A 27,367-nucleotide genomic window follows, 5' to 3' on the forward strand; every position below is an offset into this window, starting at 1 on the left:
CGGATCATATATATTTACCTTGTCAGAATTCGATTTTGATTTTTTTATGGAAAAATATGGATAATTTTATGGATTTTTGGTTAATTTTTATGGATAATATTGGATTATTTTAAATGTTATGGATTTTTGGATAACTTTTTATGGATATTATCAATGTTTTTATTTTAAAGTAATTTTTAATGTTTTATCCATTTAAATTTTCACAGTTGCAGGACATAATGGGAGGGTCAGACGATTATTTAATGACAGACATTGAAATTCAAAAAGTTAAAGCTTTTTAAAGCTTACATGTCAAAATATACAAAGTAATCCTTAAATCAACAAATCATACTATTTTACTCTTCATTTACTAGTCCATTTGTTAAAAAAAAACCTAATTCAGAAGTCTGAATCACTAAATTTTAACTCATAAATTCTTAAACAGTATTTTTCTTACTTTGCTTATCTGTAAATTTCTCTTACTATAGATGGAAATATTTTTCCTCAGTTTGTGTTTGTATGGTGAATTAGATGTTTACCGAATTTACCAATGATAATACTTATGCACATGCTTAATTTCAATGGTATTATTCACCTGCTTGAGATCAAACGCCTGCCTTCATCTTTTCAGGATGACAGCCTTATATAATACTGATACTGCAAGGGTGCTGCACTAGATAACATTCCAAATGTTGGCCATCAAAGGTACTGTGTTTAAAAGCAGGAGCAGCAGCACAGGATTTTAGTCTCATGTCACACAATTTCCTACCCTTTAAAGGGAATAGTCTGTCATGTAGTGAAGGGGAGAGTCACATGGATCTAAAGTACAGGGATTACACTATATTTCTTGCCCTTTTTGAACCAGGATTCTAGGATAATATTCTTCATAGGGATAATTCTCAATTTAAGGATACACTACTTATATTATTATTTGTATTACTGCTCTTCTGTTATCTTATGCTCTGTATATAGAGAATTTTGGGGTGTACATCCCTTCTGGTTTCCTCACAACCATCAAGGGTTCTATAAGTATACGCTAAACTGAAGCCTCTTGTGCTTTTTTGTTTTTGAATGTCCTAATGAAAGTTAAACGTCCAGTATTAATTTTTTAAAACAACAGAGATATGACCTCTTCCTCCTGAACTTCATTGCTGTCTCTCTTGAAGAACAGAGCCAGCTTTGTGAGCTATTACAGTGTACAAAAATTGCCACCTTCCTACCCAATCAGGCTGTTTTATGGTATTCACTTCCCTTTGATTTTTTGGAATGAAGACTTCATTCATAAAAGTTATTATATAAAAATATATTTTCAGTGTTCATATACTTTAGTATGGTAAATTTATATAATGTTCATGTAGTGTATATTCACATAAGCAACTTAGTCATATTATTCCAGAAATAAGAGGCTGCTTTAAATATGCAAGGAAATTTACTCCATCACTGTTTCAGAAATATGTTCTATTTTTCTTGCTAATTTTCAGTATCACTATTTTTACTACTCTATCAATTAACGTTAGCTCCAGATTTGAAAAAGCAGCAGAGGAATATACACTGATTAGCATGTTCAAATATTCTACTTCCAATCAGTTAATTATACTCAAATGCCAACACACATTGTACCATTTTCTATATGTGAAAACAAATTGAACACTTGGTTCCTCTTAACATTTATATAATATTTATTGTAAAGATATTTCTAGAACATATGAGTTTTCAAATTCCTTTATTTGTTCCATAGATATATGTTGATTTTGTAAAGCCAGTCAGTTTTTATTACTTCAAATGATAGGAGAGTAAAGTAACCTTTGAGCTGATGACTTTATTTCACCCCACACTAATTCTCTTAATGGCTACTAGAATTGATTGTAATAGCAGAAATGCCTTGCATTTGGTATTAGACAAGAGCAGAAGCACTTCTTGGCAGGTTCCTGAATGGATTCATCTGATTTAATATGCATTTTTTGATTACTGTCTAACCTTCTACAACCTTTACTGTCTGTCTTTTGCCATTAAAGATTCATCTGCCAGTCTATCAGGTGAAATAATAGTCTGAATAGATCTGAATTACCTCATCTAGACCTATTTTAAATCAGTGCAGACTGGTATGTACTATATAATTTCAGTAGCATGTCTCTTCAGAAAAAGATCACTTGTAAGAAAAGAAATCCCTGAACATATTTCAGAATGCAGAGACATGTTAGTAAGATGACTTAGAATATAACATACTCCTGATCAAGCATATTCCTATAGCACACAACCTGAAAATCTTAACTGATCCAGCCACAATATACAGCTTTATACATTTTTTGCTGAACAAATATTTATGCTGTGTGCGGAATGGGTGCTTGTGACATCTGCTAACAGTCTGGCCAGTGGGGAGAGCTGTGTCAGATGCTGCATTGGAGAAAGACGTGAAAAAAACCCAACACCAAGGAACAAATTCAAAATATTTAGAAACTTCCATTGGGTGTAGGAGGTATTTTTGTGACTTTAAGAAGTTTTAATTTAGTGCTTCAGTTAGGGTTTTCTTATGCTGTCTAATTTTTCTAGAAATAGTTTTAGTGGGAGTGATGGTAACATCTATATTTAAGATTAACTACTTGTTTTCATTTCGTCATTTATGACATTCTCAAACTCACCTTTTGGGTTAAATTGTATAGACCCAACCTTTGACTAAATGTGGATATTTTTGGAAAGTTTAAACAGAATTTATTCATTTGTTTTTGAATGAAGGGAAATTGAAAAAACTACTTATCCCATTTTAAAAATAGTTTTTCAACTTTTTTCTTTACATCCATAAATAGCTGGGAAGAGAAGGTTTGAAATATTGTGGAGAAATTAAAAAATTGTTTTTGACATGACCATGTTACTAGGGTTTGACTATCACATTGTGCACATGCACAGTAGTTTGTATGCAGTTTTGTAACAACATTTTACTAATGTCCTAAGTGAAGGAACTGTGTGCGCGTGCGTGCGTGCGTGTATGCGCCCTGAGTGCTTAGAACCAGAGCTAAAGCTTATTGAAGTCAATGGGATTCTTTGCCTTTCAGTGCTCTTTGGATCAGTCCCATAGAGACTCTATTGAAACTGTCTTTTTCCAGGAAACTGAGTTTTTGACTAAACACACATTTTCTTAAAAAAAAAAAAAAAAAAAAATCTCCTTTGCATAGAAGGTTTTGATGGTTTTTTCATCAAAAAATCAAGAACCCAAATCCCAGAATATTTTGGCCAAAAACTGAAATGTGGCCAGCGTGCATCATGAGATTCTATGAGAGTTGTAATTTGATTTCCTCATGTCCCCATTCTTCTCTATCGGTCAAGCTCTTAAATCCTACTATATATCCAATATGCCCATGATGCAGTGCCTCCCTTCATCAAGGGGTGAGACTCTTGCTGGTTCATGGAAGATGCAATCCAACCATCCCATTGAGGAAAATGGGAATTTGATGGATCTGAACTGTAACTTCCATGAAGCTGCAGTGGCATTTCTGAATAATTTTTTTTTTCTTTTTTGCCGAAAAGTTGAAATTCTCTGCAGGAAAAAAAATCCCTATTTTCTGACTAGTTCTACTAGACACTTTTACGGGACAGCATTTCCTGGTTTTGTCTAGAAAATTACTTCCAGATTATGGAAATGTTTATTTTTTCAGAAAACAGAAATTCCACTTAAAGAAAAGTCAAGATACATAAAATGTTATAGTTCCAAAGTAAGCATTCAGAAATAATACAGTGCCCATGTTAAAACTGTAGCATAATTTTGACTCTTATGATCACGTAATGTTTATAAAATAAAACTATATAATATCACATTTTCTGCAACATTTTTTAATTGCATCTTCTAATTGGTGTGGAGAATGAGGCAGACCACTACAGGAACCCTGCCCTCATTCACAATTCACTTGTATATAAATTACATTAATGAACATCTGTTTTTCTGGCATACTCAGGTACTACAGTACAGCAGAGAATGAAGTACGCCTGAGGTTGTGGGGGAAATCGCTTGGTACTGTTATATTGCATTATTTAAGAAATAGTATGTGACCAATGATTTGAACTCAGTGTCAAAATGCATACTCATCAGGGTAGTAAGTTAGCACTCTCTACTTTTTCCATCAATTGTAGTCTTCCTTTACTAGAGAAATAACTTAGAAAAAAGCAATCTATGCTATTACTCCATGATATGCAGGGATATATTTTGCTGCAATGAATTACAAAATAGCATAGAATAGAGGATACGGAAGTTCTTCTAGAAAGCACTGTAAAGTGAAATTAGCCATTCTTTCAGTATATTTATCAAAAGGCTTGAGGTTTATTATAAATCTTTTTTTATTAAGGAAAAAATCAGTGTGGATTTCATTAGCTTTTTTCCAACTCCTGTTCTTGTGTGCTTCTCACAGTAACTTTATCCATTACATCTTTTCTGTTGCAGAATTAGCCATTATTATGTCTGTTGAGTCAATAATACTGAACTTTTTCTATTGTAATACTGTATCTCATCTACTTGTTTTGTGCTATGAAAGTGACATTTCATTTGATTTCTTTTTTTTAAGTTTACTGCAAAAAAACATTTGAAAGTTTTCAAATAATTTTAAAATTCATTTGACCAGCTTCTGTACAGCATCCTGGATGCCATTACAATACCCTATAAAAGAACTGGTCATGCAATAAATCCCTTGATACAGTGCAGTGCACCTACTCTTGGGAACATCCTACACTTGCAAATTCAAAAGGCACTCAGATCAGACCTCAAGGGAAGTAAAAAACTAGGGAGGCTAGACTGAGAGGTTAGTCTAAAAGTCTATAGGGAGTCTACGTTTATGTAATTTACACAATGAAGAGACTAGAAAAAAGTTGGTTGCTGCAAATTATACGCTGTATATGCTGTATACCCTTTAGACTTACTTTGATTCCCTTTATTACTTATACTTGTTTATTTAGATTCACGAGGATAAAATCAGATCCCTTTAAATTTACCCGGATTTCCTTAAATTAATTTAGACTCTTAGAGTATATCTACACTGCAGTTAAACACCTGCACCTGGCTCGTGTCAGCTGACTCGGGCTGTGGGGCTGTAAAACTGCAGTGTAGACATCTGGACTCAGGCTGAAGCCTGGTCTTTGGAACACACCCCCTCCTTGTGATTACTGAGTGAGTACAGTAACATCTCTCACCATTTTTATACTGAATTTTATCCCACTTTCTTCACTACTACTTGGTCAAGGAGAGCTTTGGTTTACCTGACTTCAGTATCTTACATTACTGAAAAGAGTATCTTTGGGGTTTGTTTGTGATATTGTTTCTTGTTCAAAGAGTTGTACCCACAGATAGTTAGACCCTCAGCTGGTGTAAATTGGTGTAACTCTATTGACCTATTCTGATTTACACCAGCTGGAGATCTAACCCAAGGAATATATGATTAAGTTGGGGTTGTCCTGCTTTGAGCAGCAGGTTGGTCTAGATGACCTCCTGAGGTCCCTTCCAACTCTAATCTTCTGTGATTCTCTGATATGTAAAAATATACATTGTTTTGGCAAAAATAGGTTTAAAAAAAGTGAAACTGACTTCATCTACATAAAATAGCAGGGAGAGAAGGGGTAAATAGTTACTGCAACTACAGCCAGTTCATTGTCAAGGCGGGTACATGGGTACAACTGCTCAGCTTTGCTATGTTTTGTCAGAAATTCTAAGCATATAGTAAATAAGAATGTAAAGTATAATCAGCCATATCAGCTCTTACACTGATTTAGTTCTGGTAGGTCCTAGCTCTTGTGCTTAGGTTCACTGAATAAATAAAATGAAATGACGTTTTAAGTCAGCATGAAACAAAAATGTTCATTTCAAATAATTTTAAAACATCCCATGAAAAATCAAAATATTTTGCTTGAAATTTGTCCTGTGAAAGATTTTGATTTTTCCATCCAAGTCTATTATTTAAATTACATGCTAATTTGCTAATAATTGAACTATAGATTAGTTAAATACTGAAGTTTTAGTAATGAAATATGAGATTTTGTTACGCTCTCTTTGTTGAGAAATAAGGAGACCACAGTTTTTTCCATGTAAATTAAGTGTGCAGATCAGTGAAGTTTTGCTGTATTTTTCTTGTAAATTTCACATATAAAAGACATCTGCTTTTACTTGACATATTAGAAATGTCATGAACCAAATATATACATTGCAATTAAATTAATATAGTAAATGTAATTACTTGCAGTGCTTGAAAGCTGACTCCAGTACTATGGCTTTGGGGCATAAAATAGGCAAATGACAGTTTGTAATCAGGTTGTTTTGAATTGCCTTGATTTTTGAAGTTGATGATTTATTCCCGTCCTACAGTAATCCAAATAATTAAAATGAGCAATAACAAAAATGATCATTTTTTTTCATGCTCTTTCTCTGTTTTGGGTTCAAATCGTCCCTTAAAGTTTCAATATAGAACAACAAAGTTTGGAAAAGTGCAGTAATTTGTATTAGAAGAATGGCCTTAATTTAAGATCATACACAGGATTTATTTCTCGCCCACCCATAAGCCCCATAGGGCTCCTTAAAATGCATTTGTGTGTGTGTGTGTGTGTGTGTGTGTGTGTGTGTGTGTGTGTGTGTGTGAAGGAATTTGAGACATAGAAACATAGGAATTGTCATATTGTCTACAACAACGGACAGTACCACATGCTTCAGAGAAAGGTGTAATCTGCCCTCCGCATTAGGTTTTATCCTGATCTCTAATAGTGATAGGTTGGTTTAATCCTTGAAGCATGAAGTTTTAATACCCCTTTGAAAATTTGTTAGCATTTAACTATTATAACATGGGTAAAAGATGGGGGTGGGTTGGGATGGAAATAGTCTGAGGAGTTCACAGCCATCTATATAGTTATAGATCCCAAATGTTTGTTCTCCTCTCCCTCCTGTTCACTTCCCGTGAGCAGTTGTGTACGACCCAACCCCAGGATACGCAGCTTTAGTTCCATTTCAGAGATTGGAGCTAAGGACATCAAGGAGATGCTGCCTTTCTTTCCCATCTATAGTAAATAAGATGTAGACTCTATATCTTTAGGATAGAAGTTGATCAGACACACAGGTTCTCCCTGTCTGCTTTTCTGAAATGGACGGTACACTTGGGAAGATTGGCTGCATCATGGAATGGAATATCATGGAATGCTCCTTGCTATTGATGTTAAGATTTGACCACTAGTTTAACATAGCATCTTGTAAAAAAATGTGAAAGGAAGTACTAGGCTAGTAAAATATTGCAATATCCGGGCTATCCAAAGGAACGGGAAAGAGATCACATTATCTAAAATCCAACAAACTTTAGCAGAGCCAGAACCTTGATAAATCAGCACTTGTCTCCTCAAGAATTGGTGACAGGCAGCATCACCCACCATGGAAACACTGTTTCAAATTAATTCCCCCCCATTTCTTTTTCAAATGACACCCACCTGCTACCCAGCCAGTGGGGGAAAGGAAGTTCGTTACTATATTTCCCAAGTAATACAGCATACATTAAGGATCTGTGTTGTCTGACACATACGTGTTTAATTATTTTATTGAACGGTCACCAGCTGTAAGTTTGGCCAAAGCAGAGTATCAGTAGTGTAGCAATCTTAACTAAAAATATCCAATGTGTTTAATTTATGACACTGTAATCTTGGCTCAGTAGGCCATTTTCACACTACTAGAAAGGTCTGGCTCATTTTGAGCTTACCTTACCCACCCATAGTCCAATACCAGAATTGTTTCCTATTGTGTATTGAATTACTTGAGATGAGGAGTTTTGATTTTGTGAGAGTTACACGAGAAATGAGCAAAACATGGTTTTCTAAGAAGCTCCAGTTTGTTTATAATATATGCAAATGTGTGCACAAATTCGACATGAAAGTTATTCATGAGAAGAACTAACGTCTCAAGAGCTATGTTCTGAGCAAAGAATGAATAAACAATAAATATACAGATACTTGCCACTGTATAGATCTTCTTTGCTGACATAATGACATGCTTCAGTTTTTACTCTAAAAGCAAAAATAAAAGTTCCAGGCTGTCATTCATGTAAATAAAATGTGCATAAGACTTTACCACCAAGTCTTTTGAATTGCAGCATAATATGCAAAATGCAAATAAAACTGGGGGCTTATATTTAACGAGTGATTTCTGCTTTGACCTGGAGCTATACCACTTTCGATTGTGAGCTTGTCAGCTCACAAAAGGGGGAAGTTTGAGTTTAGTTTGTAGTTGGACGAAGACCTCCAGGGAAATTATCCTGGTGATTGTTTGTTTATTTACTAGGTAGCTAGTTCTTCCTATTGGATCAGTATTAAATGAAACTTCTTCAGCTTGCTGTTCTAGAGAATGCGGGACTATTAAAGGTATCTTCTTTGGCATATCATGCTAAAGCCAAGGTCTTAGTCACTTGTAGTCATTAAGGATCCCATTACACTTTTCTCTAGAGCGTAATTGGTTATTTCCATGTTATGTTATCCTGCCTCCCTCAATTCTCAACTACAGTTTCAGTTAGATTTGATGTTCTACCTCATTTCCTGCCCTAAAGTGAATGCTGTTAAATAGCTGTGCACACTGTCCCAGAAATGGATATATTTCCATGGTGAATGGAGTGATTCCTCCTATGTAGATGTGTGTGGATATATAATAGTTTGTAAAGTACTCTGGTATCATCTGGATGAATGGAACTGGATAAATGCAAGATACGTTGGAAATTTATTTTTATAAAATGATTTATACTAAATAAATGTATCATTTTGAACATCAATAAACACTAAACATGGAAATTACTAGAAAAAGGAAACTATAGACAACATGTTGCATTTTCTGTTTGTTTTATTTGTCAATTTTTAGCATAATTTGAAAGATTGCATTTATCATACAGTTAAAAAAACAAATGACTAAAGAACTTTGTATCTTTTATTTCAGTGTGCAGTGACCTGGAATTCAGGGAGATTGCAAACAGACTGAGAGACTGGTTCAAGGCACTTCATGAAAGTGGAATCCAAAACAAGAAGACTAGAATTGTACAAAGGCCTGAAAGAAGTAGTAAGAGATATCTTCTTTTGAGATTTGGTATTCTCTTTGCTACTTTTCCACACTTTTGTTTTTCCATTAATGAGACTTCCATTATTCTAGTGAATCTCTAAACTGAGCTTTATATAGCAACCTGTACAGAAACAGTAATCTAAGCCTTTGAAAAGTTAATTTTCTTACTTAGATCCTTCTCAGGAAGCAGAACTATGCTTTAGTATCAGCATCCAAAGATCATCTCAAGTTTCTAAAAAGAAATATTGTTTTGCAGAGCAGTGGCTGATGAGAGAGTATATGGAAGCTGTCACTCACAAAGCTATTATTTAACCTCAGATTTGATTGATAATAGTAATATGGTAAAAATGCTTTGCTAGATCATGATAATTAGTTGCCCTAAGGAGAAAAAAACAGAGGAAATATTTCAGAAGAAATGAATAGTGGGTTCTGAGTAACTGCTCTGCTGAGAAAGGGTAAGTTGCTAAATGGTTATCATTCAAAAGCGCTGCTGCGTAGAAGCTTGTAATTATATGTAGCCCAATACCACTAGTTGATGTCACAGTGGATCTTTTATATAGAAGAATATATATGAAAAAGAAGCTTGTTAAAAGAGGCAATTTTCAAAGATACACTTCAAAGAAGAAGAGTAAGGAGTGCTAATAGAATGGAAATAGTAGAGGGGTACATTTTGGTTTTAGCTACTTTAAATAGTTAAATAGAATTCCTGTTTTAGGAAACAGCAAAGTTTCAGCTTCCGTAATTATCTAAGGGCTTTGTTTAAAATGGCAATTGCACCGTGCAGCAGTACTCTTGTGAGTGGTGTCCCACTGTGTTGCAAAATCAAATTAGATTAGATTTTGTAAGCATTAAACCTGTACCCTTCATTAACATGAAGAGCAAACCTCTATGAATTTCTCCTGCATTTATGTGTAATAGATCTTGGCCACTGCTGACTGTTTGCTTTGGTCCCTCCACTGTTAGAATTTTAAAACTGTTGAGTTTTTTTCAGCCTTTATTTATTTAGCCTGGTGATGAAGGGAGAAGCTGAGCTAAGCAGGGAGACTAGTGTAACCCCCTTTTCCCTCCCAGGTTACTCAAGAGCAGGCACTTGCTGCCCGGGTGCCTTACATCATTTAGGATAATGGAGATTCTGAGGGTCCCAGCTGAGATGGGGAAATAGGTGAGGATTCTCTAATTACCCCTCTGCACTAGTCCTCTTCCTTGTATGATCAGAGGCTTCTCAAATAAGAGCCTATATTTGGTATGAAATGTCATTTGCTAAGAGAAATTAAGAGCCTCAAACAGAGGCAGCTACCAATAGAATTTTGGCAGACATTTAGAGAAGGAATGTGAGAGGCTTTCCCTCCAGGTGCAGCTCTACATGCGATTTCAGGATGGCCAGAAATGGAATAGTGCTGGTGACCTGAAATGGATGTGCCATATTTTCTTTCCTCGCTGAAGTGACTTCCTGTGCATGAAGTACAAGTTGATGGATGTGCTGAAGAAAAAGATTCCTGGATTGGAAGGACAGGTCAGAGCACTACTGAGAATCAGATGATCTGAGAAGTTCCTAGATGGCCATATTCAGAAAACATCAGTACACTAGGTTCAAGGAAGAAAGGCGCTGACCACCAAGGAGTTGGAAAGAGAGGAGGCCTGGCAGTTCATAATCACCAGAGGAAAGAGGTCACAGTGGCATTCTACACAGCTGGAGATAGACAAGGATAGGCAGGCTGTGGCCACCGGAGACAAAAGAACCAGAGGAATTCCACGCAACTAGAAGTTTCCAGTTGATACCAGGTCCTCAATGTGAAAACTGTGGGAGATGCTTCTCAAGATCCAGCTGGTCCAAGGGAGCGGAGAGATGTATGGGAACAACTGTGGGTGGCATGTTGGTCGAATCTGTTTATAAATAAATAAATAAATAATCTGTCTCTTCTCCAAAGAGTTCTCCAACTGTCCAAAGAAGACAGAAGCTTCTTGTTAGGAATTTAATACTCAGAATAATCGAAATAACATTCTGCGAGGGAAAGGTGGACAACAGGACAGTATGCCGCCTTCTCAGAGCCACGACACAAGATATCATTCTAAGACTGGATAGGCTTTTTAAACCGACATAAAAGGATCCATTGCTGATGACACGTATCAACACTAAGGACACTGCGTCACAAGATATTTTGCAGATAGTAGATGACTTGTTCAAGTAATCTTCTCTGTGATCCTTCCTATTCTAAAAGTGAAGGTAGACAGAAGGTAGAAGATTTTGGAAGTGAACCACTGGCTAGGTAAGTGGTGTTGGGAGTGGCTTTGTGGAATGTTGGTGTACCTTGTATGAAAACAAGGGGCTTTATATTTGGGATGGCATCCACCTCAGAAGAAGGGATTCCTGGGATGGGTTGGCTAGAGTAGTCAGTGGGGTATTAATTTAATAACAAAAGAGGAGGGTAAACACGAGAAAATATGAGCATCCAACACAAAACTGAGACAGTGAGGAAAAAATGAATCAAGGAAATAATGGACACAAAGAGAAGAAATTATTGAATTGCCTATACACCAGTGCTAGGAGCCTGGGTAACAACAAAAGAAAATAGAATTGTTCATTTATAGAGTGTAAATTCACTCTAGTTGGTATTACTGAAACCTGTGGAATGATTCACGTGATGGAAATGTTAAAATCAATGGTTATAACTTATGCAGGGCAAAAGGGGAGGGAGAATGGCATGCTATGTTAAAAATGCCAATGTTTCCAAGTCACTGATAACTCAGATGAAAATGATTTTGAATGCTTATGGATCTGTGCCTGACAGACAAAACACAAGATAGGGTATTGGTTGGTATCTGCTACAGACCGCCAAATCACACTAGAGAACAGAATAACCTGTTCTTTACTCACCTATAATGTGTAAGAAAAAAAAGTTGTATGATCATGGGAGGCTTCAATTTGAGTGGTATATGCTGGAGGTCTCAAGCTATCAGTACTAAAACATCCTTGGAATTTCCAAATATTACAGATGACAGTTTCCTACCTTAAAAAGCATTGCATCCTACATGGGGGAATTCTGTATTAGACCCAGTCTTTGTCAAATAAAAAGCAACTGATCACAGAACTAAAAATTAATTGTAACTTAGATACAAGTGATTGTGACTTGAACACATTTATCAACAATGTATATAATTTGTGAACAAAATCCAATCAGTGTTGTATATATTTAGTCCCTTAAAAGGGCCAGTTTCACAAAGCTGAAAACAAATCAGCTGTGAGGAAGAATTTAATCAGAAAAATTTGAATGATAATTGGGAATCGTTTAAGAACACTTTACTCGATGCCCAAAAAGACACAATTGAGGAAGAAGGCTATTCTGGTTAAAAATAAATGACATGGTTTAGAGAGGAAGTGAATGCAGTTATATAAAGTAACAAAAGGAAGAAAGGGGGAGTTGATAGTAATAAATATAAATCATAAGTTAGGAAACATAAAAAAATTAATAAGGAAATCACAAGGAGAAATCTATAGCCAGTAAAGTTAAAGAGAAAAAGGAGGAGGTTTCTTTAGAATATTGGGAACAAAAATAATCCTAACAACGTTCTTGGTCCATGACTAGATGAAAATGGTAGAATTATCAATAATAATGCAGAAAAGGCAGAAGTATTCAATAAATGTTTCTGTTCTGTATTTGGGAAAGAAACATATGATGTTGTCATATGATATGATAACACTCTTTCTATTCCACTAGTATCTGAGGAAGGTGTTAAACAGAAGCTATGGAAATTGACATCTTTATATCAGCAGGTCTGGGCAACTTCATCCAAATGTTCTAAAAGCTGAATGAAGAGCTTACTGGACCATTAATGTTGATTTTCAATAAGTCTTGGAACACTAGGGAAGTTCCAGAAGACTGGAACAAAGCTAATGTTATGCCAATATTTTAAAAGGGTAAATAGGATGACCCAGATAATTATAGGCCTGTCAGTCTGACATCGATCCTGAGCAAGATAATGGAGCGGTTGATACAGGACTCAATTAATAAAGAACTAAAGAGGGACAATATAATTAAAACCAACCAACATGGGTTTATGGAAAATAGATCCTGTCAAACAATCATGATATTTTTTTGACAAGTTTATAAATTTGATTGATAAAGGTAATCGTGCTGATGTAACATACTTAGACTTCTGTAAGCATTTGATTTAGTATTGCATTTTGATTAAAAAATAGAAAAGAAGTAAAATTAACATGGAAAGCATGAAATGGATTAAAATCTGGCTAATGGGTCTCAAAATATAAATGGAGAATCATCATTGAAATGCGTGTGTTACTACCTGGTCTTGCAAAGATCAGTTCTTGGCCCCACACTATTTAACATTTTTATTAGTGACCTGGAAGAAAATATAAAATCAACAATGATTTTGTAGATAACACAAAAATTGGGAGAGTGGTAAATAAGGAAGAGGACAGCTGATAAAGAGCAATCTGCATTGCTTTGTAAGCTGGACAGAAGCAAACAATATGCATTTTAATATAGCAAAATGTGATTGTGTACATATACAATACTTACACAATTGGGGATTTTATCCTGGGAAGCAGTGATTTTGAAAAATATTTGGGAGTTGTGGTGAATAGTCAGCTGAACGTGAGCTCCCAGTGTGACTCTGTGGCCAAATTAGCTGACACGATCCTTGGATGCATAAATAAGGGAATCTTGAGTAGGAGTAGAAAGGTTATTTTACGTCTATATTTGGCACTGTACAATTACTGCTGAAATACTACGTCCAGTTCTGATGTCCACATTTCAAGCAGGATGTTATTAAATTGGAGAGGGTTCAAAGAAGAGCCACAAGAATGATTAAAGAATTACAAAACATGCCTTATAGTGATAGTCTCAAGAAGCTCAGTCTATTTAGGTTAACAAAGAGAAGTTTAAAAGGTATCTTGATTACAGTATATAAGTACCTAAATAGGGAACAAATATTTAATAGTGGGTTCTTCAGTCTAGTAGAGAAAGGTATAACATGATCCAATGACTGGAAGTTGAAGCTAGATGAAGTTAGACTGGAAAAGATGTGTAAATTTTTAACAGTGAGAGTAATTAAGCATTGGAAAACTCACCAACAAAGGGGGTGGATTTTTCATCACTGACAATTTTTAAATCAAGATTATAGTTTTTTCTAAAAAATATTGTCTAGGAATTGTTTTGGGGAAAGTTCTATGGCTTGTCTATACAGGAGGTCAGACTAGATGATCATATTGATCCCTTCTGGTCTTGGAATTTGATTTAATGATTACTGTTCTTACATTCCACATACTTTTCTCTACCAAGAAATCCCATTTATTTTCATTTAATTGGAAATGCTATTTCTCTGTGTGATTTCTCATGCTAAAATAATAATAGTATAATAGTATAAAAACAAAATGAATTAAAGATGAATCTGTCTTATCAGGGAAGCATTCTTCTCACAATCTAAGAAAAAAATTGCTTTTGAGGCAGGATAGGAGAGAATTGTTACAAAATGGAAAAACTATTTTTTTTTTATTGAGCTTAAAGAAATGTACTACAGTTTTAAAAAATATATATATATATATATTTAGTGATTCATAGTTTAACTGATGTCCATTATTATCATGCAATCTGGTTATCACACTAAGTAAAACAAGAAAAATAGAAAAATGTTGGTCTGTCCAAAAATAAATTAAAATACGCTTAATCAAATAAACTAAGAATCTGCCTCATGATTAAACATCATTCAGTTAAATATCTGATTATACCAATAAAGTGATACATTGGGTCCTGGTTCTTGCCAAATACTGACTCTGCAAGACTGGTGCATGGAGCTAGTTGAATATGTGAGGGTCTAATATTAAGAAGACTGTGCAAGCCTGATAGTGGTTCTGGAGAGTAAAATTCCAGGAACTAATATAATCAGCTGAACACAACCAGTATAAGCAGGAGTGCAGCTCCAAGACATGACAAAAGAAGGCACTCGGTGATGTTAAGTGCAGTAGCAGGCAAATGGGAAAGGCAGTCTCTCAGATAACTGTGTCCCGTATCTCCCAGCACTGTAAAGATGATAATTAATACTTTGAATTGTACCTTAAAGCAAACAGGGAGCCATTTTGTCTAAAATGAGTCTTGGCCTTTTTTCACTTACACAAATCCTCAGTGTTTCAGACTAGAGAGAGATTGTACAGTTGAGTATCATCCTCACACTGGTGATATGGGAGCTTGAAACATCTCCTTGATTGGCCTCTTGGGACTAGGTGATCAATTCCATGTGTTACCTTTAAAGAACATCCATTTTAAAAGCTAAAGGAAAAGCTTAAAAAACCCAAGATTAGTTTAATAAAATGTCAAGCTATTATACAGCTAAAAACACACAACTCCTACATAATCCGAGTTTTACTAGTTGTTACTGAAAACCTGGCAATAATGAGTTATGAGAATATTTTTTTAAATCTTTTAAAAAAACCTGCTCATTATCTGTAAAAGAATGAAATCTTGGCTCTATTGAAGTCAATGGGAATTTTGCTATTGACTTCAGTGAGGCCAGATTTCACCCTAAGATTTTCACCTCACTTGGAACATTGTTGTTGCTATAAACCTAGAGCATGGTGGACAATTACCACCACATAGGAGCCAGTAATCACAAGTGGGTTTGCTCCTCTCAGCCCTACAGAAAAAGTCAAACGTTGGTTTAAATTAATTAGACTCTGAAAAGCCCCCTTTGCTCTTTTGGGGCCCAAATCTGACTCCATGCACAAATATTCCCAAAAGAAGACTCAAAAGCAATATTGTTATGGTTGTTCATCTTCAGATTCGAAGATGACCATGACATCACTGATTGGTTTGGTTTCTTTGAATACATGTGTGGCTGATCAGCCCAATTTGGGCTTTGAATTGTCTGTGGCACACTGAACAAGAGATGCCGCTATGGGTTACTTCATTAACAGCAGACATGCTGCTGTTATGAGATTTATGCTGCTGATGCCTCTGGTCTTAGACTGGTTTTGCCAGGTAGAATAATTCTGAGCGAGATCTTCCCAACGCTCTGGGTCAATGTTGAAATGCCTTAAGAATAACTTAAGGGAGTCTGAAACATTACTTCTGACCTCACTGAGAGCACTGTCCCTTCTTTAGCTCACCATAAAAGATCATCTTTGGCAGTCACTCATCTGACATTCTTGTGACATGGCTGCCCATCTCAGCTGTGATTTCATCAACGGAGTCCAAATGCTTGGAATGCCTGCCAGTATGAGAATCTCAATGTCAGGAACCTTGTCTTGCCATCTTATCCTCATCAATTTCCTCAGACAGCCCATGTGAAAATGATTCAGCTTCATTAACATAGCATCTGTACACTGTCCAGGTTTTACATGCATACATCAAAGTTGGTAACAGAATGGCTTTGTAGACCTTCAGTTTTGTTTGTTGACTAATGCTGTGCACTCCCACACATTTGCCCGTAGTCTGCCAAAGGCCACACTTGCTTTGGCAATTCTGGTATTGGTTTAATCATCAATATGAACTGACATGACAGTGTGCTGCTGAGGTAGGTTAACTTGTCCACTGTGGAGGGTTTGACCATTCACTGTGATGGTAGGCTCTACATATGGCTTCCCTGGTGCAGACTGGTACATCTCTTCTGTCGTCTTGATGTTGTGAGACCAAAATTGTCACAAGCTGAAGAGAAATAGTCCATATTTCACTGCATGTCAGACTCAGATTTGGCATTCAGGGAACAGTCATCAGCAAACAGAAGATCATGAGCAGTCACTTCCTGTACCTTCGTCTTTCCCTATAGTCACCTCAAATTGAAAAGTTTACCATCAATCCGGTACAGTAGAACCTCAGAGTTACGAACTGACCAGTCAACCACACGCCTCGTTTGGAACTGGGAATATGCAATCAGGCATCACAGAGATTTTAAAAAAGCAAATACAGTACAGTACTGTGTTAAACGTAAACTACTAAAAAAATAAAGGGAAAGCAGCATTTTTCTTCTGCATAACAAAGTTTCAAAGCTGTATTAAGTCAATGTTCAGCTGTAAACTTTTGAAAGAACAAGCCTAATGTTTTGTTCAGAATTACGGACATTTCAGAGATACGAACAGCCTCCGTTCCCGAGGTGTTTGTAACTCTGAGGTTCTACTGTATCTGATGCCAATCCCCATGTCACAGTCACAAAAGACATATATGGAAGCATGGCAAAAAACATACTGAAGAGGGTTGGGGCCAACACACTGCTTGACTCCATTGGTGTCTAGGAATGGTTCAGTTGATTCACTGTCATCCATAACACAAGTGAGCTATCATGGAATTGCCAAACCATTGAGATGAATTTCTCCAGGCAACTGAATTTTGCCGAGATCTTCCAAAAGCACTCCCAACTGACTGTATCATATTGTCAAATCAATGAAAGTCATGTACAAGTTGGAGTTCTGTTCCAGGAATTTCTCCTGACGCTGACAAGCTGCAATCACCATCTCTATGGTCCCATGACTTTTCCTGAAGGCTCACTGCCTCTCAGGCAAGAGCCCTTGTTACAGTGTGCTGCACAAGGCGACTAAGCAGAATTCTGGCGAGAATTTTGCCAGTTATTGACAACAAGGAGATGACCTGATAGTTTAGTTGTTGCAGGATTAATATGACTATTTATGGTTTTCAAATAGGTCTTTATGCCACAATTTGATCTTTTATATAGGGTGTTCAATACCTATTATTACTAGTTAGTTATTAATTACACAGTAGTAGCAGCAATAAAAGTCTTCCGTTGGGTTTGAGACCCAGTTGCTCCAGGTGCAAAGAAATATATTATCCATGGCATTATTTTTCACAGCATGCATACAGAGAAGTTAAATCAAAACATAAAGTACACTTGCTGGAAGGCTGCAATGTAACACTACTTTATTTCTTAGAATTCAGAATGATAGCACACAAGAACCCAAAACAGAAAGAGACAGAGCAGAGCGGCACAACTCACTCCACCTTACTGTTCCCTACAGAGTGCATGCCTACAAGCGTGGCTAGGAGAACTCCTGAAAATTCAAAACACAATTGTAGTGCAGTTTCAATGTACCATACTTGGCCCTAGGAGTTTATCTAATTAAAGTGGTTTGTTTATTTGTTTTTTAAATTGTACTAGTCACTTAATATAATATTACTAACACTCATTATATTGAAAAGTTATCTAGCTAATGTTGATTTTTTATTTAGTAAGTACTAACTGTTCAAGTTTTGGCACTTTATCTGCAATACAAGAGATAACAGCCATCTGTTTAGATTATATGGATCAAAACAGGAGTGAGAAATGTAGGTATTTTTAAAACAGATTGTTGAATTTTATAAGACATCTACTCTAAAGAATGGCATTAGCAACTCTTCCACAGAACACTTCCAAAATCTTAATTTTCATCTAATTTTGATTCCCTTCCCCCAAGGTTTTAGAAATGGCAAACTTTTCCTAGTCACAAAACCCAGAAGTTGATTTGAAAGATTAAGAGGCTTTCTTTTTCCTTTTTCAGTCAACAGGTATGTGAATTGAAACTGGACTGGCAAACCTGGCTTCATTGCTGCTACTAGTCTGGGGATTCCCTATCTGGCATGTTCCTCAAAATTCTCCTTATTTATACTGTAGGTCAGTTATCATGGTATCCTACCACCAGAAATTAAGCATATGTGGAACTGAGCTCATTGCTGAAAATATTAATAGAGAGCTACAAAGGTCTTGATTTAGAAAATTATTTTCAAAGTGTTTCACTTTGTGGACCCGAAAAACAGAGGTGGTATTGCTACTAAGATGTTGAAATCCCTGTGTAGGAAGGCGCAGTGGCCTTCCTCTGAGCCTGGGCCCGTGGAAGGGCCGCAGGCACCCAATCAGACTCTAGACTGGCCGGCAGCCCAGTCTGCCTGGCAACCAGACAGCTGGGCCCCGATACGTCCTGCCGGGCGGCCAACCCGGCAGCAGGGGGACGGAGCCTTAGGGAGGGCGGCAGCTATAAAAATCAGGCCCTACAGCCCAGAAGGGAGAAGGCTGCTGGCGGAGACAGACGCGCTGCCTCGCCGGCTGCGGAAAGGGGCTGAACCTCGCCAGACTACTGCCGCAGGTAACCCCCTCCCGGCCTTGCGGCCCCGGCGACCCACCTCTAAGGCCTGGGTTGGGCCTCCGGGCCCTCTGGACTGGCCGAGGTCTCCAGGCCCGAGGCGCTGGACCCAGCCTCAGGCCCGCAGCGGCTGGGACGAGCCATCTGAACCAGAGGGCTGGGAGTTCCGCCCAGAAGCTGGCTCGGACCTGGAGGAGCTGCCAGACGCCAAGTCCCAGGAGGCGGGCTCCGACCTGGAGGAGTTGCCGGAGGCAGAACCATACCCATAACCCTGCGATCTGGAGGAGCTGCCCCTCGCTGAGGAGCTTCCCAGTCTGCCCCCCGTGGACGCGGAAGGACTGACTGGACTACCCCGTGCAGTGTACCCCGAGGAACCAACGGACATAGGTACCGGGGAACCAGGGGAGGAAGGAGCCCAGGGACAGCCAGAGGCGTGGCTGTACGAGGGGTAACGCCCTGTCGGCGTGTTGCGGCAGGAGCCCCGCCGACTGAGTGGCAACACCCGTGCCACTGCTAGGGCCCTGGGCTGGGACGCAGTGGAGTTGGGTGGGCCTGCGTCCCTCTCCCCTCCCCCCTGATCCTTGCCAATCCCCAAAAGGGAAATAGCCTCTGCCGCCCGCTAAACTCGAGCCACTGCTCCTTGCTCGCCCGCCCTGCCTGGGGGCCGGGGCAAAAGACTCCTTGCTCGCCCGCCCTGCCTGGGGGCCGGGGCGAAAGACTCCTTGCTCGCCCGCCCTGCCTGGGGGCCGGGGCGAAAGACTCCTTGCTCGCCCGCCCTGCCTGGGGGCCGGGGCGAAAGACTCCTTGCTCGCCCGCCCTGCCTGGGGGCCGGGGCGAAAGACTCCTTGCTCGCCCGCCCTGCCTGAGGGCCGGGGCGAAAGACTGAAAGTCTAACATTCCCCTGTGTTGTAGGAAGGCGCAGTGGCCTTCCTCTGAGCCTGGGCCCGTGGGAGGGCCGCCAGGACTGGACCGGGCAGGAGCCCGTCCTACACCCTGCTACATTTATAGAAAGGCAGGAATGTTTTTTTATTAAAATGTTGCAGATTGCCTGTAAGGAAAGAATTCTGGAGTAGAAATCTCAGATTCTGATATCTTTTCTTACACAAATCTTTCTCTCAAGAACTGATTTGACTAAATATTTGAACAGTGACTGTTAAGATTTTAGTTACTTAGGCTATGCCTACACTATGTTGTTTATAGCAGCGCAGCTGTAGCGCTTGTAATGAAGTTGCACCAAGCCAGTTGTCACCAAACTTTTGGGGCCACACCCCCTTACCTGGTCTGTGCCTCCTCAGGAGTTGCAATCAGGAGCCGGGGCTAGGAACGGGCCCGAATGGGGGCATGGGACGTGGCCAGGAGCGGAACCTGGGGCCGCAGGTGGAAGCCTAGGCTGGGGCTGCAGCCAGAGGGCGGGGCTAGAGTGAAGATGGGGGCAAAGTGGGGCTGGGTGGTGCTTCCTCTCTGTCCCCATGGTGGCTGGCCCAAGCTCCGCTTTGCCCCCCCAATGTTTCCTCCATGCCCCCCCCTAGAGGTTTGCGCCCCACAGTTTGGGGGACTTTTCTTCTAAGCCGAGAGGAGCGTGCTCTCCCATTGGCTAAATTACTCCCGCCTGCACAAGAGGCAGTAGCTATGTTGGTGGGAGAAGCTTTACACTGTTTCATATGTTGGTCTCTTTCATTTTACTTGCTAGGTAGGAAATGTTTGCAATAGGTCTGCTTGTTTATAATTGATATTTGGGGACTGAATTACAATTACTTTCCTATATATTGTTGACATCCAAATATGGTTATTTTTTCTGTGTTTTCTGACGCTGCACAGTAAGTGAGGCCGACCGGTTGGTTCTGCTTTTATTTGTGGCTTTGGGGTAACTGAAATATTTCAGATGTGATTTTAAGATGACTACATATTTTTTTCTGATATGCTCCTTCAAAAGTTGTTCATTTTCAGGCAAAGAAAGTCACTACACCTCTTAAAACACAACTTCACTGCTGAACTTTCCTGTATGAGAAAATGTCAAGCACCCCAAACGGTAAAAGAAGTTATTGGCAAGCCGTAGTTTCAGTATCTCCTGCAATATCCAACCTGGCAGCAAGTTTCCTGGAAGGAAGAAAGATTCTTTATTAATTACCCAGTGTGTATGCCAACTTGGTGAAGGGCCAACTAGCCACAGCAGGAATTAAAAGAAGGAACATGCTTCTGGGGAGGAGTTTGAAAGAAAACCTTCTTTGTTTGAAATTAATAATCAGAGTAATCAGCATCAGTATCATTGGCTTAGGTCTGGCTGGACTGACTCTCTTGTAAAGAGGAAAACAAATTGTCTGAGCTACATCTAGATCTTCCTTTTCCTTAAGGAGACCTGAGCTGTGTCTCCCACTCACCAAGTGGTCAGAGAGTCTGCTGATTCATGTAGTCTGATAACATTGAGCCACTAAGGAGGTGGAGGAGTCTCTGGGTAATATGCTTCATTGAAGATTTTAGGATTTTTTATATAATAAATTCTCTGTCACTTGCAAAGGAGCCTTCAAAATACAGCCAGACACAAGGGTCGAAGGGAACTTGCCGTTGTGCTCTATTTCTCAAGCGGAAATTATTTCTCTCATACACGCTTGCACACTTTTTATGTAAAAGGATGTGTACTCCAAACAATCATCTCACCAAATCTTCCCAAAATCCTCAGGCTAACCTTGTGCATATTGGTGTGATCATAGTGAGAAGGAATGTTATGGGTTTTTAAGGTAGTGACAGCAAAAACTGTTCTAATCCAGAACACTATGGCTGGGTTTGCTTGTTAGAATGTTCGGCCCTCTTCTGGGCTGCTGTTGAACAAGATGATGATCAGTCAAGTTTTTGCCCATAACATGGAGCAACCTCCATTGCTGAGGTAGCTGCTGCAAGAGGAATTCCGCTCCTGGAGCCTCCATTAGTACTGATAAAAACCTGTAGGGTGTGTGCTACAGTCCTTATTGCCCACTGCTAGCTACTCCATCAGTGCACCCGAGGAGGGAGTCTGACCTTCTGCAGTGAGTGGAGTGAGTCTTGTGCATGCTGCAGCTTGCCTTTCTGCAGTTCGTAATACTGCTATTAAATTAGCTTCAAACGGTCTTCTTAATGGGCTTTGAAGTCTATCTACACTGGTCAACAGAATGGAGGTCAAATATTTGCTGCTGCTGCCACCATTGTAGTGGTATCTAATCATATTTAGAGCATGTTTTCACCTCATTAATGCTTTTGCTGATTTGAGGCACTAATAACAAACCGAGATAGGCCCAAACCAGTAACCTGAACAACCCCATACTTTGTGGCTCACACATCTCAAGATGAGATGCATTTCAGCAGTAAATGAAATTTCTCTGAGATATAGAGGAGAAAATCCCCTTGTGGAAGGGCTGAAGAAAATTGGCACTTAACATAAGTGTTTTTAGAAATAGTAAAGAATAGTTTTAGAAATGGTCATCCAATCAATCAGTCCATTTTTGAGCAATAAAAGTTGTTTTTGCAACCCTGGTTTTTCTTTCTATACATGCCTGCACTATCCAACGTATAGCACTTGTTTTTTATTTTCTTAAATTTGTGGTTAATTGATAGCCATTCTAGGGAATTTTTTACCTGTTCAACACTCAGTTGCTCCCCAAAGTATTTGGTTGCTGTTGACTATGTTCAGTCTGAGGTATCTGGTCTCAACATTTTAGTGGAAGGTTGGCACTTAAAAGTATGTTGCTGCATTTCTGAGATGCAGAGGCTGTAGCAGTTGCAAGTGGTGAAGAACACTTTCCCCTTATGTAGCACACTTAATCTTCAGCACAGATTTAATTTTTTCATTTGTTTCAACTTAATAACATGAAGGAAGTCTATTGCAAGCTCTAGGGACTGGGCCCTGTCATTAATTAAAAACAGAGTCCATAACAATTACAAATAAAACAGGAAACACCCCTCTCATAAAACAATCATTCAGGAAGAAAAACATTGCAGGAAAAAACCCCTCTCCCAAACCCACCCAGATTCTCACAAAAGCCCACACCTAATGAAACAGAAATTGCCTCTCCTAAATGACCAATCATAATCGAGCCTGGTTTGCAGAGCTTGCCATTGGGCCTGAAATTGGACTGAACTAGCTAGAGAAGGGAATCAGAGTGACCCCACAGAATCAATAAGATAACAGAGTTATAGGGTACTATAAAGGATGACAGAAACTGGCCCTGACTGGAAGATTTAAATTTGCCAAATCTTCCTGTAATAAATATGCTACATTATAACAGCTAAAATTCTGGTCCATCTTATCTCTGAGACTGGGAATAGGCCCTACAATTTTCTGATAGGAAATGGCCTAATTTTGAAATAGCCTGAAGTATCTCTTATGGTGTATGGTTAGATTTTCTAAAATCCACTGCATCATAAAACATCATTGCAAGTGGTATATTTCAATATTCAACTGTATATCTATTATATCTTAAATTAGAGAAATATAGTAAATATATATTTCTTGGTGCCCAAATGTACTTATTTTATTACTCATTTTATTCCAGTACTTTTTAATATCTTCTCTTTAATACTTTTGTGATGTTCAATTCAAGCATGAACCACAAACTGTCTCTTTCTAAACTCCATCTATACCCACATATGCATTGAGAAATCACCAATAAAAGCACATTTTGTACTTAAAAGCTTCAAAGAAAAAATGACAAAAGTTGGGAAGAACTTGAATCTGTGATGCAATCAGTTGGCAAATTTGTGAGAGACATAATCAAGGAAGAATGATGGAAGAACTATTTTGAGACAGGAAGTATAGTGTAAATTCATTTGTGATTTAATAATTTATACAGTCTTGAGACCTTTATAAATGTATCAAGCATAAAAATCTTTCAGTATAGTCTGTGTGTTTGCTTCTTTGGGAGAGGATTGGGAGGAGGTTAGGAGAAATCCAGTGAAATACAACTAAGCAGTTTTAGTTCCTCTTGGTCTGTTGAGAAAATGTGGTAGAAGTCTGTAACTTTTAGACATTTGGAACCTACTTAAAGGGAGATTAGATGCTAGTGATGTGCAACTAATGTCTTTTTAATGGTTTAAATTTGAGCCTTTCCAGCATTTTTTTCAAATACTAATCTGAAAGTTTTGAGTCCCAAGTATTAAAGTGATCCATCCTCCAATGAACTGTCTCACAGGACTCCCTCACTCTGGAGCTCTTCTCTCCCGTGCTCTCTCAGTTGGCCTCAAGATTCATTTTTTGATGTCTTTTGGTGGGGGTTACTGTTGGCTTTGATCTCAACTTCCCATCTGGTCTGACATTTTAATAGAGCCACATAACACCCATGACCTCCTCATTGTTCAGTGGCACCTAGAGGTTGTTCCCTCTCAGCAGCTGTCGTGGATTTTGTGGGGCTGCTGTCAGCCTAACTTCGGAAAGTTAATTTAGGCCGAAGAAATCACCACTTCCCTCTCACATGGATACACACAGATCCAAGACTAGAAACGTTTTCTTTCATGTCAGGCTTTCACTGTGGACAGAAAACCTTTAGCAACAAAAGGGCTGAAGAAGGATCTCAAATGCAGAGCCAGCGAGGCATCCCTGTAGTGGAAGCAGGAGCAGTTGTGGTGAGATATTAGTGTTTTGGGGAGTGAGTCCTAGGGGATTAATAGTTTAAGGTTCCAAATAGCTTCAAAATCTGAATATCACACTGGGTGTCCATCCCTAGCTGAAATACCTATTACAGGAAAAAAATGATAGAACTATAAAGTCTTCCAAAAACCTAATAAAATAGGAAAGCCACTCTAAGTGGTCAGGATCATAATTAATGTGGGTCAAACAATATTTGTCAAATTTTTGACATTTCATAAATGTTTTAAAACTAAAATATTTAATAATTTTTCATTATTTGCCCACTGTGGTTATACCTCACCCACCCCTCCAATATCCCAAGTTGATTATTATGATTCGTATTGTGGTAGCATCTAGCCCCAACCATGATCAAGGCCCCACTTTGCTAGGCACTATAGAATCACATAGCAAAATGATGGTCCCTGTTCTAAGCAGCCTACAATTACAGTATAAAACAAGAAGTAATTGATGAAGGAAGACAGACAGACGGGGAGCACAAGGAAACAATGAGGCAATACTGGGCAACATTAAGCAGCAATCATAGCAAACCATTTTTGTAGGCATCATGGAAGAAGAAGAGTGTTAAGGAGAAGAATGAAATGGCTTCAATTTAAAAAGTAGATCTTCCCTGAAAAATGCCTGTATAAAATGGTCTTAGATAGCTCTTTGTGTTTTCAGAGTCGCATTTGATTACTTTAGTGGCAAAAATACATTTTTGCTACTTTTTACTCCTCTTTTACATTGCAGAGCCAGAATAGTTAAGAGAGCATTTCTCTCTCTTGTGCATTACCAGCAGAATTACCTGCTTGTATCTGATCAGTTACACCTGTGCAAACCAAAACAAAGCATTAGGGTTAAACTGGTGTCAAAGAGGACATCATTTGAAGGCAAAAGCATTCCACTTCTATAGTTGAGGCAAAATGTGGCTTGAGAGACTTATAATAGGGATGTACAAAAACGAAAGAACCCATTTTAAGACTCCAATCCCAAACTGAGTTTACAGGGCTGGCATTTAGAAACATCATGGCTTTATCTGTAAATTAAATATAGTGAAATAAAAATAACTGAGGAAAAGATCATCTTGGATTCTAACAATGTCTTTTCAGTGTAGAAACACACACTACGTATAGTTATTGTGGCACCTTTAAGGCTCAGTCCTTCTCCCATAAAAGTCATTAGAACTTCCGTGGGAGCAAGATTGAGCTTCCTAAGTAGCATGTATTTCACCGACCGGGCATAATTACCTGCAACACAAATACATTTTCTATGGAACATATGACTTGGAGTTATATTTTAAAAGAATTCTGATGTCATTTAAATGTATGTATTTTAAACCATCTACAAAATAAAAGCAAAGAGAAGTGAAAAGGCAGCTTTCTTTTACAAGATTCTAAGGATAAAAGATGGAGAATTCCCTTTAAAAAGTGATGTTATTGACTCGTTTAACAGTGAGTAAGGATGTTAACCTCAGCATCCGAGACAGATTTCAATTTGAGTATATTTTACCTGTATAAATTCCCCCTTCAGTTTTGGTCACATCAGCATTCTTCAGTTCCTCTCCTAAAATGTTACTCTACAGAAATAGCATGTGCATTTACACACACAATATTACACACAATAGAGTACTCAATATTGGGTGGAAAATCTGTTTATCATTCTAGCATTCATATTCCACATTTTAAGTTTTCTAATGAAGATTGAGTCTTTATAGCTATACATTGTTCCATAGTGCACTTAAACATTGTGCTAATGAGAATGAAGGCAAAATAAGTTTTTGCCTCTGAACAAATACAGTTAGGGAGATTTAGAATATGCAGTACACTAGCTTCTTAATAAACTACCTGATAGCAGATGCAGTTCTACATTCATATTTTGTGTTCAGGAACATACAATGTATTGTGAGAAGAAATGTTCAATACATTAAATCTTCGATTTTAGCCAAATCTCTATAGTGTAAGTGTAATACAAAGAACAACATGTTCATTCCAGTTAAGTATTTTACAATGGATTCCACAACAAGCTTCTCAAAATAGTAAATCTACTATCCCTATTGTCCATTTAGGCACTTAAGTCCTGATCTTGCAAAGCCCAGTGGGACTACTTGTGTAAGAGCATCTTTAGTCAATTTGAGGTTGTAGGATTGGAGCCTTAGGTATGCTTTACAGGAAACAAATATAAAGTTACCTCTGATTAGGGACAAATTTTGACATCAAAGCCACAGTGCATATCTCTGATTTTTGTTGTTCTATTTAAATTAAGGAAGATCTGAAATTGACCTTACTTTATGATCAACCTGAATTATACCATTCCTTGAAACTTGCATGCCTTATAAGCATGCAGCAATTGTGTCAAAAGGGCCATATTTTTTGGAGTTTAATATACCTACCCTACACATGCCCACATCATATATCATTTGAAATCTTGTTTTGTGTATGTTTTGATCAGGTATGATGTGGAGTTGTCAAGTGGTGCTGTAAGTCTCTGGGCAAGGTGAAACAATGGAACCCAAAATGAGAAGGAGCTCTTTTTGCACAGTTCCAGAAACTCCATGAGTATGAGCACAGTTTTTACTGTTTAAGTGAATTTCAACACATAAACATGATGTTTATCAGTCAAAACTCCAAATGTATTAAAAGATTTTTATTGGGTTTGCATGGGCAAGGGTTTTTTC

At 38.2% G+C, this 27,367-nt stretch overlaps 1 protein-coding gene across 6 annotated transcripts in view; it reads left to right on the plus strand.

The window, feature by feature from the left end:
* The window catches only part of SPOCK3 (SPARC (osteonectin), cwcv and kazal like domains proteoglycan 3), a 370,554-nt gene that overhangs the window by 314,653 nt on the left and 28,534 nt on the right, over nt 1-27,367 (plus strand). For 3 of the 6 annotated variants that reach the window (XM_067551781.1, XM_067551779.1, XM_067551783.1), the window contains one exon: nt 8,906-9,052. In XM_067551781.1, coding sequence (XP_067407882.1) covers nt 8,906-9,052 — 147 coding nt within the window. The remainder of the gene's footprint in view (nt 1-8,905; nt 9,053-27,367) is intronic. The other 3 variants (XM_067551785.1, XM_067551782.1, XM_067551784.1) reach the window with 1 other exon arrangement.

The sequence above is a fragment of the Emydura macquarii genome, unplaced genomic scaffold (genome assembly GCF_026122565.2).
Source record: "Emydura macquarii macquarii isolate MOO-44397 ecotype Brisbane River unplaced genomic scaffold, CSIRO-AGI_Emac_v2 contig_1363, whole genome shotgun sequence".
Lineage (NCBI taxonomy): Eukaryota > Metazoa > Chordata > Testudines > Chelidae > Emydura > Emydura macquarii.